We start from the raw sequence: 15721 nt of genomic DNA, 5'->3' as shown, positions 1-15721 counted from the left end.
CAATGAATAAAACAATTTTCTACCATTAAAACTGAAATAGCAAATCTGTGATTTCAATGTGTAGCACACATACCTCAAAGGTTAACTTGTATCACTGACAAAACTTCACTTCTTCTCTTCCACTTCTCTTCATCTCTTTAAATGATGAATAGGCACATTAAGTACACTACTCACTGCAGCGCAGAGAGCTAGGACGAAGCCACGATGTCAGTTATCGCCATTATCTGGCCCATTAAAAATACAGCAGTGTAATTACATTCACAGTGGTGATGCATGATGGGATATAATTGCAGCTATTTGTTCTACATGCTGCAGTTCAGATATGTTCACAAAATACAAATCTCAGATTTTCTCGTAAATACAGTCACTCAATGGTCTGTAACACTCAATGTGACATTAATTATTATTGTTTAAAACCCCTGGATATTTGTGTTCACCAAAGTTGTCAGGAAAAACTCAGAGACCCTGAAAAAAACACATATTCGCAGATATTAACGAACCAGTTACACACTTTGCTGCCTAACACTTAATGCCTTTGTTCCAAGTCAAGATTTTTCGTGTACACCATCAACTCATTCCCCAGACGGACAGACGAAGATGTGGTACTGGTAGACATAAATTGAGAAATATAATTGTTGAGGGATGACTGTATTGCATTCAAGACAAAATAAATTAATGTATACATAGTGATATGAATTAATGTATTTATGTATTGAATATATATTATATTATTCATTCCTTCTTGTTTAGGAAATATCCCACCATTCAGATTGTTTCATTGTTCCCTTTAATCTTACATAAATATGCATGATTATTTAAGACAAGATAATCCCTTTTTGGTCCGCATAATGGGGAATTTACCCTAATCGACCCAAGTACCAGTAGTAGAATGAAATAGAATAGAATATAATAATATAAAATGTAATAAAGTGAAAGAGAATTATATAAGAACATTTAGACACAGAATACACAAATTTGGAGTAGTCGTCGTAAATTTGTTTGTTAAATTTACTTACACGCCAACGAAATACAACCCATATTTAAAATATTTTCATAACTTTACCTTGCTGTAATCATAGGCTTGTAGAGTACAGATGCTCACTGTTACTCCTCATATCTTTCCATTGCTTCTATTAAGTTTCTTTTTTATCTAATGTCAAAGTGCTAAAGGTCTGTGTGTCTATAAATGTTTTTGAAATACATTTTTGTTGACATATTTTCTGGTACCTTTAAATTAAGATTAGAAATTTGCCATTTACAGAAATCAATATCCAAACACACACACACACACACACAAATAAACTTAAGAGGAATAGGTGTCACAACTGTACTGCCTGGCAAGCGGGAAGGGAGCCCAGAGAGCCTTCACTCCCTCAATCTTGTCTTACAGGATGTAAGACAAGCTAAAAGCTGAGTCTGCCCTTCCACTACGCTTTTTCTACATTAAGGCAGTCCTCTGTAAGTCACAGACAGCCATTCATAGTGTATGGCAGGGCATTTGGCCTTAAATGGCCCACAAAGTGTAAACACCACAGGGAAACTGGGGCGAGTTTAGTTCCGGTTCCAGATAACAGTGTAAATTGAGGCCTTCCACATCATCGGGCTGGCAAATATTGAACCAGTTTCGTTGATAACCTATCTACATTGGATTCCACTGAAACTTTTTTTCACCAAGGAAATACAATCAGTTGCTTACCACATAGTCAAAGGTACATATATTAAAAAACAAGCAGTAAAACAACACCTTATCTTCATCCTGTGATTTTCAACATAACCAGATTACTGACAAGAGCAAACAGTAGATCTGATGCCAGGTTTCCTTTATTTACTTCCTGACTTTAAATTGACAAAACACTAATTGAAGCATTGACTGACACAATGGATTGGAGGAGGTCACGCCTGCCCATATATCTATATATCTATCTAATCAGGATTTTGAGATGCTTGACATATCGGGACTACATCGTCTTTACAGAAGAGAGACAAGACACGGTGTGTGATTAGTTAGGGCCTTCCTGGGGCCCCTCTGATATGCACATGTTCTAAATTCGATCTTTGTGTAAACATGGTGTTAACATGATGCCTTACCTCCCTACTTGTGACTACTATCACACAGGGCAATGCCATAGTCTATGTGTTTGCAGCAGCTGAGACACAACACGCTCTCTCCCTCCTTCTGGTGGACCTGCGGTGCCGTTGCAAGCAGACTATACGGCAGCGCCTCTCGCCTGTAAGACAGCGCCGAGGGGTTAATCGCTCAGCGACAGGAAAGGAAAAAAACGAAGTTGACGCTAGTAGCTTGTAGCCTAGCTATGGAACCCTGCTACAGACAAACCTCGCTGGCCAACACTCCGCTCCTCTGTTAACAGCCTATCTGGTCCATTCACAGGAGCTGTAAAACATAAGCGGATCAAATGGTGGGTGGACGTGTGCGTTGATGTAATTTAGCGAGTGTAGTTTACTGGTTAAGGTAAATTTATTTTCGCGCTAACATGTTGCTAAGCTAGGTTGCTAGCGTAACGTAGCCACTCCGCTAGCTGACTATCTTCTCAGCGTTAGCTATGCTAACACCAAAACAACTTGTGTTGTTCGGCCTTTGAAGTGACTGATACTTGACAACCACGTGAGCATAACCGTCGTAGTTGAGTGTTAAATAACGTACGATGTCTGTGTACATATTTTTTTGCTTCAAAACAGTAGCTGCTTAGACGACATCCAGCAGGTACACGCAACTTGCTAGCTAAAGCTAAGGGTTGGACGTTAGCCAGCTGTTCAATGGTTGCCCGTCAGATTTTAAAGACAGTTGCGGTGTATAAAGTTCCGCCTGCAGTGCCCACAGAGTGCATTAAAGAATAACCTTCTTTGTGTTTCTGTAGGTTTATGAGACTGCGCGGCCATGGGTGACATGAAAACCCCAGATTTCGATGATCTCCTGGCTGCCTTTGACATCCCAGATGCCACAGGGTTGGATGCTAAGGAGCCCATCCAAGGAAGTCATGAGGAGGCAGAGAGTCAGCTGAAGCACACGGGGATGTGCCTGGACGACAGCTTGTTGAGCAACCAAGCGGTCACAACACCTGATATACCTGCTGTGAGTGTTATTGTGAAAAACACAAGTCGCCAGGAGTCGTTGGAGGATTTTGGCGATAGGCTTCACTCAGGATCACTATTGCAAAATGGATTCAGGGGAGAAGAGACGACAACGGACCCTGCTGAAATAACCAACAGCGGCTTCTCGAAAGCACTTGCCTCTGCTTTGAATGGGGAGAGTTCACGAGAGTTTATGGGAAAGGCACCTATTCAGCCCAAACCGGATGGAGCAGCAATATTTTCCCAGTCACATTCTCATTTTAGTCCCATTTCCAGTCCTGAGTCTGAAGACACTCGGTGCGGTCGAGATGAAATGCATCCAAATCAAGCGAGACCCTGTTTCCCAGAAGCTCCAGTTTTGGTGGAGCCTTCACAACCAGACAATCCAAAGGAATTGGACCTCAGCATGTTTGACGACTCTGATATTCCCAAGAACACTCACAGGAGCAAAGCAGAAATTAGTAGAAGTGAGGAGCCCTCTGACGCCTGTGTCAGTAACAAAATGGATGTTACACTTAAAGCACACCGTGCACTTCCCCCGCCAAGCAGTAACCAGAACTTTATTGAGACCAACTGCAATTCAGGAACCATAATGGATGTTCCCACCTCTTATCCACATGCTAAATCCCAGACATCTAAATTATCCTCTTGCCTTGAGGCGTTGGTAGCTCTGAATGCTAGAACAGATCCAAGTGAGCAGACGAATCCTAGAGAGACGTCAGCAGTTCACAACGACTGCATGAAAGCCAGCCCCAAGGTACCCATATCCCCACGGAGCCCCAGAAGTCCACTTGAAGCTGTGAAACGTTTAATGAAACCCTCTGATAGTCCCGCAAGTATCTGCAGCGACAGTAGTGGCAAAGCATCCCCTGCGGTGGCATCTGGGTCACCGCCTGTTATACCCAGGGTCAGAATTAAGACCATCAAAACCACATCTGGGCAGATCAAGCGCACGGTGACCAGTGTGCTGCCTGATTCAGAAACGGATGAAGTTCATTCTACCTACGAATCCTCTCCATCTCAGAGTATGATCAGTGAAGACTCTTACTGTAACATGTCTCCTCATCAGTCTCAAAGTGCGGCTGTTGATGTTGGAATACAGAACAAAGGCGCCCCAGCGAGTGCATCTTCACCAAAGGTTTTACATAAGAAATCAGAAGCAATCTCCAGACGGTCAGGCACAACACAGGCCACAGCAGTATTTCACAAAACCAACAGTCCTGTCAAAAGATCTGCTGCACATCAGAGGCAGAAACCAAAGAGGGTGTCAGCCACAACAGGCAATCAAACGAGCACAAACTTCCTTCCCAAAGCAATGCACTTAGCTAGTTTGAACCTGGTCCCTCACAGTGTTGCTGCTTCCGTCGCTGCACGGTCCACCTCTCAGCAACAAAGCCAACACACAATCTCGTCTACGGTGTGCAGCACGGTCCCACTGGTGCATCAGGTCAAAACAGCCAGCCCTTATCCTCGAACGTCCATTCCTAACACAGCAGCAGGAACCCTGAACAGACTGTTAAACAATGCCAACCCTGTGCCTACATATGTGCCCAACCTGAGCCCCCCTCCAGAGAGCAATATCAACCTTCCACCACGCGGGTACTGCTGCCTGGAGTGCGGCGACTCCTTTGGCGTGGAGAGGAGTCTTGCGTATCATTACAGCAGGAGGAGCGTTCACATCGAAGTCGGATGTACACACTGTGCAAAGACGATAGTGTTCTTCAACAAGTGTGCCTTGTTGGCTCATGCCCGGGAGCACAAAAACAATGGCACGGTCATGCAGTGCACACAGCTCCACATGAAACCCATAGCAGAGGAACAAATGTTTGCACCCCTGAGCGTGGAACCCGTGAATGTGGACTCGTACACCTTGCCGTCACCCTCCGCTAAAAGCCAACCTGTCCTGCCCTTATATCCCGACAGCGTCATTCGCCACCCACTCCGATGCTTGGAGTGTAACAAGCAGTTACTTGACCACAAAGCACTCGCAGGCCATTACCAGACGCCGGCAGAAGATGTGGAAGGACTAGTGAGTAGATGTTTCGTTAGAATATTAAAAGGTTTCATTCGGTTTTATGTATTTTTTCAAGGCTGACACTTTTTCTCTTTTCTTTCTTTTCCAACACAGATATGTAAGGTGTGCTCGATGTTGCTTCCCAACAAGTGTAGCTTCAGTGCTCACCAACGCATTCATGGGCACAAGTCTCCTTACTGCTGCCCCGAGTGTGGTGCCCTGAGTCGCTCTGCAGACATCCAGAAGCACGTCAAGGAAAACTGTCTGCACTACGCACGCAAGGCTTGGTACAAGTAAGTGGCCAAGCATGAAACGCAGGCTTTTTATGAAAAAAAGTCTTAGCCATGAACAAAGCAGTGATACAGAAAGTGGCATTGTGTTTCCCTTTTTTTCCACCCCAGATGTCTTCACTGTGATATGGTTTTCAAGACTTTTCAAGGACAAAAGACTCACATTGAAGAGAAACACTGTGAGGTCTTTTATAAGTGCTCCATGTGTCCAGTTGCCTTAAAGACATCTGACGGCTGTGAAGTTCATTTGAAAAATAAACACGGTGCTAACAAGACGACCCCTCAGTAAGTGAACAACCCATGACCCGGCTGTAAAAAAATATATATATATATAATTATGTACATTCCGTTTTTACTGTTCCTTTTATCAGTTTTTCTCTTTGGTTTGCAGGTTAATCTATAAGTGTTCATGTGAGACCATTTTCAAGAAGAAGCAGTTACTGTTTCAGCATTTCCATCAGAATGCCCACAAACGCGTCACCTGTGTTTTCAAGTGTCCAGAATGCAACTCAGTTTTTCCACAAAAGCAGTTATTAATGCAGCATTTCAAGGTTTGTTTTTATTGTACTTTTTTACTAAGAGATCTTGTGTACGTTTGTAAGTCTAGAATAAAGTCCTCCAAAAAAAGTTTGCACACAGTTTTAAACATGTATCCATGTATTTGGTGACCTGTATGATTCTTGAAACTTGAATAATGTAAACAAACTGAATGTGGTTTCTAATTTCCATTATTATGGAATATGAACATTTTATTTGAAACTACAAAAAGGGACACTTAACCTGGCGCCTGTGTCACATTATTTATTTGCCAGCCAAAGCTCAGCTCCTGCTTAGTCACAGTATTTAATCTGCAAACATTTGCACATGATGCAAGTAAGTTTCATATATTGTTATGTCATGTATTTTTTCTCCACTGACTTTATTTTCTGTTCTGCAGGGTGTGCACGTCGGAAACACGACGGCAGAGACAGAGAAAAGCTGCAGACGATCTGTCAAGGCCGACTGGTGCCAGGATGCTCCTTCCCTCAAAAGACAGAAGAGTCACGGTCCCGTTAAACCCGCAGATGGTCCCAGAAGAAAGACTGAGCAGGACGGCAGACCCCGTGTGAAGCCCGCTGGCTGGACGTGTGGGGAGTGTCTGCAGTCTTTCACAGAGAGAGAATCCTATGTTTCTCACATGAAGACCAAACACGGCAAGGTAAGGGGTCGTTGAATTTTAGATTCGACAAAAATCTCCCGGTCCAGTTACAGATAATAAGACGGCTAAATGTTAAAGAACAAAATGCATATGAGTTTCCATTTTTCTTCTTTATTTAAACTCAATTACACATTTTCAGTCTGAAGCAATTTACCTCTTATATCCCGCTCCTGCCTTTTCCCACTTATTTCTCCAATTATTGTCTTGTCTCATGGCTGAGTCGCATCACATGGGATGATTTACAACGCATGCAATTAGTCTCTGAGTTTCCCAGGACGCCAAACTGGTGCCATAAAGGCTGGAAAAGCTGTACCAGTTAAAATAGGTACAATCTTTTTCATGATTTATCGGTTTTAGGTTCTCATGCTTATTGGACGGTGTCTGATTCTGGAGCTGAACCACGGCAATATCTTATAACAAAATATACTGACGGCAGCGGGCACCTTAACTACAAAACCACACTCTTGAGACTTTTTTAAGTATCATCAGGAAAATACAGGAAAGTGTTGGTACTGTTTTCTTGGTCTTGATGTTGTCTAAACTTCTGATCAAAGCCAGTGTGTGTTCACAAATTCATTTTTATCTTCAGTTTGTTTCCCATTAGTCAACTTGTATTTGATATCAGTGAGTAATAAGGGGAAATACAGACTATCAGTCTTTTGAAGTGTTCCTGTAACTTTTTAGGGTAATCCACATATACAACTATGTCTCTACTACAAGTACAATACAACTAGTCTGTTTAGCTTAAACCTATGATTATATCTGCAACAAATGATCAAGGCCTCCAGTTTCACAATGAACATTCAGCTTCACTGTGAGAGTATTATACAATGTTGGTTGGGATGAATAAAATACATTAGGCCACAAACCGCCCATTTTCATCCTGCATAGTCTTCATTTACTCCACCTGAAAGCAACGTTAACATAAAACAATAGTTCTGGTGGTTCTGATTGTTTCCAGTGGTAATCTTGGAAGGTTTCCATTCCATTTGATTTGGCAACACCTTGTAGTTACTGGTGGTTACAGCAAATGTGGTTTAATGCAGCAGGTCACAAAAATCTCGAGGCAACAAAACAAACTGTAAATGTAGTAATTTGGCAATAATTGGTCCTTTTCCATCTATCTTATGTGTCTGCGATCAGCGGGGCACATTGGAAATGGTTGCTCCTTCTTGTTCCATTACTCTGCAATATTTCAAATTCTTTGACACTCTTCAGCCACTCTGAATTAAAAGACAGATGACAGCTGCTTCTGAGGACAGCGAGTCCTTCAGCTGAGGTCAGAGTGGGAGCTGATTGATTGGATGAAATGCTTTTCCGTGTGAATTTCTAATTATACTCAAAAGGGTTTTGGTTAAAGTTTCTCAGCTACCATTTTTATTTCTAACTTGTCTTTAAATGTATTTTTATTCCAACAGTCAGTGAAGAAGTATCCATGTCGGCACTGTGAGCAGTCCTTCAACTCTCCAACCAGTCTGAGGAGACACATTCGAAATGACCATGACGGAAAAAAGAAAATTTACACTTGTTGGTAAGATTGTTTGAAAATGAACTGAATCAGTTTTGTCACAGTGTTTTATCAAATTAACCGTCAAATCATTAATTTCCATTAAAATTTCTTTCATACCTGGAGGTATTGCACGGATACAAAGACAGTGTTCACGTCGAGCGTGATGCTGAAGAACCACATCAGTCTAATGCACGGAATCAAGAATCCTGATCTTGGCCTAATGCCAAAAACTGCCGTCCTGGAGTCGAAAAAGGCTTTGGGCAAGGTATTTGTTTTTTTAACACAAATAACTGCAGGCACACATACAAATGTTATAGATCATTGTGCTAAAGTGTGTGTTTGTGATTTGCAGGGACTTGTATCAGAAAAAGCAGCTGTTGGCACACAGAGGGGGGATCGCATGGGGAGTTTCCAGGCTCCGTCAGCGAAGCGCCTGAAAACTCAGTTGCGCTGTTCAAAGTGTGGCTTCATCACGGACAACAGTACACAGTTCCAGCAACATATACCTCAGCATAAAACTGACGAGAACACTCCTCAGTGCCTCCACTGTGGCCTGTGTTTCGCATCAGTGCTGTCTCTCAACAAACATCTTTTTATCGTACACAAAGTCAAAGATCGTGAAGAAGAGGCGATGGAGGAAGAAGGGGAGGAGGAGGAGAAGGCAGAAGTTGGGGAGAAGGAGCAGGATAATCAGTCGGGGAAATCAGCAGAGACTGATGAGGTAAATAATTTGTTACCAAATGAAACTGAGCCCTCACAGGCAGAAGAGCCAGCGAGTCTGCACTGTGACAAGACCACGGACTGTAATTTAAAACTGAGCGCTCACTCTCACACACAAACAGTCTCTCTCCGGCAATGACGACGACTCTGTAATGTTTCAGTAATGTGTTCTTCAGTTTCCCTAATGAAATGTGTTTTTCATGTAAAAATAACAAGGGGTAATTGGCGTTAATGCATGGATTTGGTACAGAGCGGTTGGGCCAAGCAGTATATTCAAGCAGATCCTTAACATTTAGGAACAAACAGTATTTTCATAAATGAGAGGACAAAATTAATATTCATATTTTAATATTTTTATTTAACTTTGCATGTTGGTAATGTATTAATTTCGCCTTCCAAGCAAACAGTAAGTGCACTCGTATAACATCTGAAGCCTTTTCTTTCGGGGGTTTGTTTTTTTTCTTTTTTCGATCCACCCTGACGGGAGCCTCGGCAACGTCTGTTCGTTTGTATGTCTGGTTGATGTAACGGTGATGGGGTGGATTTTTTTTTTTTGCCTTTGTAACCAGCGGTTCATTTTAATAGCTTAAATTTTGTCTGAAGTATTTAATACAACACAAAATAACCTGAATGGGATTCAGGTTTCAGCCTTTACGTTGACTGTTGCAATGATTTTTGCAGTATGAAACTAGAATTTTAGCCGCCATTTATCACAACACATATAGCTCCGTAGTCATGTAAAAGCAGTACTTCTGCATTCATGGTTCAACAGTTAATTTTTTATTTTATTTTAAAGTATCCTTTAATGTCAATTACAGGTGCAGAGTTGTCTGGCAAAGCAAAGCCTATAAAAATGAGGCTGTACACAAGAACAAGAGATTACATTACTCTTTACGTCTTATTGAACGTGTTTAATTTGTGGGTGCATGAGTTGTCCTAGATTTGGCCTTTTGTTTTAGAAAAGAAAAAAACTTTATTTTGAATGAGCATTTTGGGAGAAACGTGGTGAGGGATTTTGATTTGTGGCGCCGCAGTATTGACAATACCTCAAATAGCCAGAAGTGTATTTTTTAGGCAAGTGACCGTCAAATGTAATGTCAAAACAGGGTACATTGTTTTGGATCATCCAGAGCAGGCGTAAAAGTGAAGTATGGCGGCATATTGGAGATAATGTTTAGGAAATCAGGACCTGCTAACATGACGACAATAAGATGGGATTATCCTTCTCACTCCCAGGTCTTGATTTGTAAAGCAACACCTAACGTTTAGTTATGAACACATGACAGCTCCTACCTCCGTGGTAAATGGCAGTGATTGTTGATAGGGTGTGAAGAGTCACAGGAAAAATTTCAGTGCAATGTAAAGAAGAAAATTAGTTTATAAAAATGTGTATTATTCCACATTATGAAATTTTATAAATTATTTTGGGAATGATAGTAAGGTTATATGGTCATATTGACTCAACTGGCAAATGAACTTTTCTATGTGAGTGCTATACGAGCCCTTTATTTCTCTGTAATCTTTAGATCACGGCTCTGCAGCGGCTGGAGAGAATGACTTGTTCTTTTGTAATGCTTGTTGAAAGAGATTTGTACTTTTGATACTGTGTACAGTGAGGAGACTCGTGTTGGAAAGTGACCCGTGTACATACAGTAGCCAATGAAACCCTTGGATTCACAGCATTTCTTAAGCCATTACATCTGTTCAGCATGCAGTGGCCCATGTGCCTTGCTGGTATGTTTACGTAAAGTACTTACAAATAAATCTGTGCATTTAATTATACATTTACCTTGTGTCTGGTCTTGTGTCACAGACTGGTTTCTGTATTGAACTGCTGGACGGTCGGGGGGAAAGTGTAGGTATTCGGGTGTGACGATTAGTGGTTTGACATGGCGGTCACATACTTTACAGCCGTCATAGCAAGACCAAATGGCACTTGATAGTGCATCAGGCATCCAATAAGAAACCGACTGCAGACAGATGACATCATGTCATTAGACTATTAAGCCCATCCTTTCTCAGTATAACTGCCCGTCTGGAGGAGAAGGTCGAGGAGATTTTAATTAACTGACGTTGAGTTTGCGTACAAACACATTTTGAGGAATGACAGGCACTTTGACAAGAATCTGCAGAGCAGGACTCCTGTCGTCTCTCATCCTCATCTCGTACTTTGCCATGACATCTTCGATGACTCTCGATCTGACTGAGCTGAGAAATAAAGTTTCAAAGATCAAGGTGAACCCGAGGGGCAATCTGTGGGCAACAGGTAAGAAAAAATAACACACATATACTGTATAACATTTTTTTGTTATTCTTTTAGATATAATTTTAACAGTTTACATTGAGATTGTACTTCTTTATTCAACTAAGGGCATTTCATGGGAAAGAAAAGCGTAGTGGACGGTTCTGCCTTTGAAGATGTAAGTGTGCCCTCTGGAGTACGAGCCGTCAGTCCTCTGCACAGAGTGGGAGACCTGCAGGCTCTTCTCATTCAAATGTTGGAAACTGCACGAGGGACACACGAGAAACATGCACTGGACATGTTAGTTCATCATTATTATTGTTATCATTATTATAATCATCATCATCATCACTAACCCATCGACCGTACAACTGATTATATTTTTCCATTCCTTCAGAGTTGGAGGGGACCCTGCTTGAGAAACCTTTCCCATCAACAATCCTACTGATGAAAAGGAAAAATAATTCTATGTTTGAGGGTTTTTTTTAATCATTATTATTTGAATATGTTATTTTCATATTGAAGATGACAGTGTAATGCACTGCTTTATTCATGGATCAATTTATTTGTAACCTTATATTTGTGTGCCACCTGTTAATAAACTAGTTTTGAAAGTCAGACCACTTGTCATCTATTATTTTTATTGTAAGTTATCAATCCAACTATATCCCATTGTTTTATTTTGCTTTATTATCAATAGTAAATAATAAAATTGAAGTATATGTTTCATTTCGATGTATTTTCACATACTGATATGGAAGCTTATCTAAACATAATCACTACTCACGTATTATCTCCAGCTTTGTGGCGCCCCCTGTTGGTCGTAGTAAAAAGCCCAGTTGTACTTATCGCATCCGGGTGAAAGTGTCATCTTGGTTCTTATCGCCGTGTCCGCTCGGTGCTCGGTGTGTTTGACAACAGCGGCCATGCCTCTGGTAGTGATGTGCGGTTTCCCGTGTAGCGGTAAAACCCGGCGGGCGGAGGAGCTCCGGGTCTATTTCGAACAGAACTCGAAGCTGAAGGTTCACGTCGTGGAGGACGGAGCCCTGGGCGTCGAGAAAAACACTGTCTACGCAGGCGAGTTAAAGCGAACCGCGACCAAACCTCCTGTCGTCATCAGCTGTTTCATTCATCTGTGCGTGTGTGTGTGCGCGCGCGCGTGTGCCTGTGTGTGTGTGTGTGAGAGAGAGAGAACTAGTTCGTTTATAATGTTAATGTTGGAATAGACTTGTTTCTGTGGCGATGTCCGGTGTGCCCCGGTGACTGAAAATAATAAAAACCCAACCGGCCAGAGGGAGAAAGGTAGAGCACGTGTCTGACGGGAATCTGGGCAGCGTTAAATTAGTGGTATTTTGAATGGAGTTTGGCGAGTGAGTGTCTCCCCCCCCCTCATTGGTCCATGATGAAGACTCCTCCCACTGATCAGGATTATTGTCAGGATTATAGATATTCTTTAAAAATAATAAGAAATCGTATCAATTACAGTATATTACATGACTTAGATTGTCAACATATAATAATAAATCTTATTTATAGAGCACTTTTCATTGCTAAAAGCAATCTCAAAGTGCTACAGAGTAAAAACAGGTTTTTAAAAAACATCAGTAAATAAAAAGTACAGCATTTGCTTGTTTCAAAAGAAAGATTTATGACAAACACATGTTTAAAATGGTGTCACCTGTTTGAAAAATTAATACAAGTTTTGGTTTTCAGATTTATCGTCAGCAGTTTTATATGTTACTGCTCCAACTGAAGTTAAATGTGTCGTCCACAATCTACCCATGCACTTTGGTGCCGACCGTCCCTGTGTACAGTATAACGGGCTGAATTAAAGAGGCTTTTTGTTCAATGATGAAATAAGTAGCACAGCCCTGTTTGGTTCAGTTGTTTTAAATAGCTGAGAACACTGAGGAGAAGGCTGCTTTGAATTTCGGATTTCTAGAAACTAACCTCGGACCTGGCCGAAGCCTGCGGTAACATAACCGTGTTGAATATGTTGCAGATTCCCAAAAGGAAAAACACGTGCGAGCAGCTCTGAAAGCCGAAGTAGAGAGGTGAGTTTCACCATTCCATTCCATCACTGATGCCCGTCTTCTGTCACTGACACTGTTAACATCCGTTTTGTTTGTCGTGCAGAAAAGTCAACAAGGACGACATTGTCATATTGGACTCATTGAATTACATAAAAGGTAAATCGTGTTCATATTCAACAGTGTGCTGTGCGGATTCTCAATTTTAAACATTGTGATTTTGTCAATGATTGTACCTTTTTAAAAATTTTTTTATTGAAATATACCTTCCAGGCTACCGCTATGAACTGTTCTGTCTCATCAAACACACACAGACACCGCACTGCCTCGTAAGTGCACTAGATCTATTATTATCTAATAAGTTACAATTTAATGTCAATTAGTCGCCATAAGAAAACCGTTCTGCTTTCTTTTGATGAAGGTGTACTGTTTGACGTCAGACGAACAGAGCTCCACGTGGAACACGAGTCGAGACGCTGCTGAGCAGTACACCCAGGACATGTGAGTCTGAGAAGCCTCTGCACAAGCAGTGTAGGTGCACGTCTATATGTGATACGTTTGTTTTTTTAAGTGCCTTTATGCCATCATCATTCCTTTTATTTATTTCTGTAATTTGCCTCTTCTCCGTTGCCTTTCGTAGATTAGACGCTTTAGTTCTCAGATTTGAAGCCCCAGATTCCAGAAACCGATGGGACAGCCCTCTCTTCACCATCCTTAAAGAGGACACGCTTCCGTTTGAAGCCATCTCTGACGCGCTTTTCAAAAGAAAAGCGCCCCCACCCAACCAGTCTACTCAGAGTGTAAGGGACATAACACACAAACAGATTTATTTCCAGCCATGCTGCCTGATTGTAATAGGTCCTTGTGTTTCCTCACAGCAACCACTGTCCTCTGCGAACTTCCTGTATGAGTTGGACAGGATCACACAAGATGTCTTAATGGTATGTTTTAATCACTTGTTTTGGGCGTTATTTGTTCATTTATCAGAGGGGGGGTTTCCTCCTGGTATATTTATTTTTTGCTGGTGCCAGTTTGTATTTGCAGTGTTCTTTGTCATACTTCAAAGTCAAGTGAGACTTGCCCATTATGGAATGAAAAATATGCAGGTATTATCATTTAGTGGTGTGATGGCATTAACTCTCGCAGGTTGTAGACGATGGAATCTTTCCGATACCTGCCAGTTATCTCATAAGATGTAAGGTTTTAAAAATGAATGAAAGCCATTGTATTGTGTGCAGGGGCGTGTCCTCCTCTGCACATGGGTGATGTAAAGGTGACTTTATGATTGGTACTTGGTTGTGTATCCTGTTTTATAAATAACTTTCTTCCTGTAATTATTTATCTATCTAATGACACCTCTGTGACGTCATGTGGTAATGGCTTTCAGCCAATAAAAAAATGGCCTCCTCTTTCCCCTTGGTGGGCTACTGAGTCCGGCAGTTAGTGGCCTGAAATAATTAGTTCTTTGTTGCATCTTATTTGATGCTTGCCTTCCTGTAATGTCTATGTGTCGCTATGGGACTCCCTACAGTCCCAAAGTTATATTTCTCAGTAAGTAACGTTACCTTCTGTATGTCATGTGTTTGATGAACATAATTTGAAACATTTTTAGGCAATCTTTAACGCACAGAAGACGAGTGTTCCCGGGGATCTCATTTCAGTTCCGGGAGCTACAGAAAAGATATCCTTTCCAAAAAATAATAATAATTTACATGCCCACATTATGTCAAACTCAATTTTCTTTTCTCATTAAGCAGCTTTTGGTGGACCTGTTTTCATGTTTGCAACCCCCGTGTGATGTTATACATCCAGGGAGCAGGGATCTACAGTCGCAGCTAGTGACTGTTTGAAATTCGTGTTGCCTCGGTTCATTACTGGTGACTCATGTTCCTCATCTGCCTCCCTAGAAGAAGTCGTTCCCCTCACCAGTGGGAGGCAAAGAATTCTATATCAAATGACTTGTTAGGGGAAGGTTGATGAATGCATGTCCATCAAAGGACTTACAAGAAAGGTACATCAACCGATAACCGTTAAAGGTCTCGGCTGTAATAACACACTGTGGTATGTATGTATGTGGTGGTGGAGAGAAACCAAATTACATAGATTAGTTGATTTTTATTGGCAGCTGCAGCTCGTCACACTTTCTCAAAAGCAAGCACTTTTGATTTTCTCCTCTTGAAGGCACTGATCAAAGCAGAAACCGACTTAAATTACATACTTTTACTTTGAAGTAATGACTGTTACATTCAATACTGTGTCGTGTGGTTTTGTGTTGTCCTCCTTGGACATTGACGTGTGATACTGTGACCTTCAGATACTTATCTCTTCTTGATAATGTAGAAAACAACACGAGGAAGACAACAAATCTGCTTGCACTCTTTTTACTCAAACGTCCTTAACCTGATGTTTTAAACATCGAGCTCACCAGGGGCATCAACATGGCAGAGCTGCGGAAACTACGGCGCCAGTTCATCAGCTACACCAAGACGCATCCGACAGAGAACACGGGACACATCTCCAACATGTTTGTGCAGTATTTAAATAAGAGCCTTCACTGACATTTTATACCACCGCCTTCTTTTTTTTATGTGACTAATAAATATATTTTAAACATGTAGTGCATGTTT

The 15721-nt window shown here is 41.5% G+C and overlaps 2 protein-coding genes and 1 long non-coding RNA gene across 3 annotated transcripts; 2 read left to right on the top strand and 1 right to left on the bottom strand.

The window, feature by feature from the left end:
• Positions 1-2269: 2269 nt before the first annotated feature.
• On the top strand, positions 2270-10604 carry znf592 (zinc finger protein 592). Its single transcript, XM_035641260.2, has 9 exons — positions 2270-2417; positions 2877-5119; positions 5219-5397; positions 5506-5679; positions 5786-5945; positions 6332-6592; positions 8011-8123; positions 8226-8367; positions 8455-10604. Exons 2-9 carry the CDS (start codon positions 2897-2899, stop codon positions 8959-8961), a joined length of 3759 nt encoding a protein of 1252 aa, XP_035497153.2. The 5' UTR covers positions 2270-2417; positions 2877-2896; the 3' UTR covers positions 8962-10604.
• Positions 10605-11110: 506 nt separating this feature from the next.
• On the bottom strand, positions 11111-12124 carry LOC118314690. Its single transcript, XR_004794699.2, has 2 exons — positions 11852-12124; positions 11111-11327 (listed from the first exon to the last, which is right to left on the bottom strand). It is a non-coding gene; the product is annotated as an uncharacterized LOC118314690 (long non-coding RNA).
• On the top strand, positions 11916-15711 carry kti12 (KTI12 chromatin associated homolog). The gene is made up of 9 exons (XM_035641267.1): positions 11916-12141; positions 13067-13118; positions 13201-13253; positions 13368-13423; positions 13516-13595; positions 13735-13894; positions 13973-14035; positions 14707-14775; positions 15509-15711. The coding sequence occupies exons 1-9, from the start codon at positions 11991-11993 to the stop codon at positions 15650-15652; spliced, it is 828 nt and encodes a 275-aa protein (XP_035497160.1). The 5' UTR covers positions 11916-11990; the 3' UTR covers positions 15653-15711.
• Positions 15712-15721: the final 10 nt, after the last annotated feature.

This window comes from Scophthalmus maximus, chromosome 7 (genome assembly GCF_022379125.1).
Source record: "Scophthalmus maximus strain ysfricsl-2021 chromosome 7, ASM2237912v1, whole genome shotgun sequence".
NCBI lineage: Eukaryota > Metazoa > Chordata > Actinopteri > Pleuronectiformes > Scophthalmidae > Scophthalmus > Scophthalmus maximus.
This window is presented reverse-complemented; position numbering and strand designations above follow the sequence as displayed.

What these genes read in the sequence shown, in the direction of transcription:
- znf592 (XM_035641260.2), top strand. Translation starts at nt 2,897, where the DNA reads ATGGGTGACATGAAAACCCCAGATTTCGATGATCTCCTGGCTGCCTTT. An exon ending in GCTAACAAGACGACCCCTCA is followed by an intron (nt 5,680 to 5,785) that starts GTAAGTGAACAA and finishes TTTGGTTTGCAG; the next exon opens with GTTAATCTATAAGTGTTCAT. An exon ending in AAGAAAATTTACACTTGTTG is followed by an intron (nt 8,124 to 8,225) that starts GTAAGATTGTTT and finishes TCATACCTGGAG; the next exon opens with GTATTGCACGGATACAAAGA.
- kti12 (XM_035641267.1), top strand. Translation starts at nt 11,991, where the DNA reads ATGCCTCTGGTAGTGATGTGCGGTTTCCCGTGTAGCGGTAAAACCCGG. An exon ending in CTCATTGAATTACATAAAAG is followed by an intron (nt 13,254 to 13,367) that starts GTAAATCGTGTT and finishes TATACCTTCCAG; the next exon opens with GCTACCGCTATGAACTGTTC. An exon ending in TCACACAAGATGTCTTAATG is followed by an intron (nt 14,036 to 14,706) that starts GTATGTTTTAAT and finishes AAACATTTTTAG; the next exon opens with GCAATCTTTAACGCACAGAA.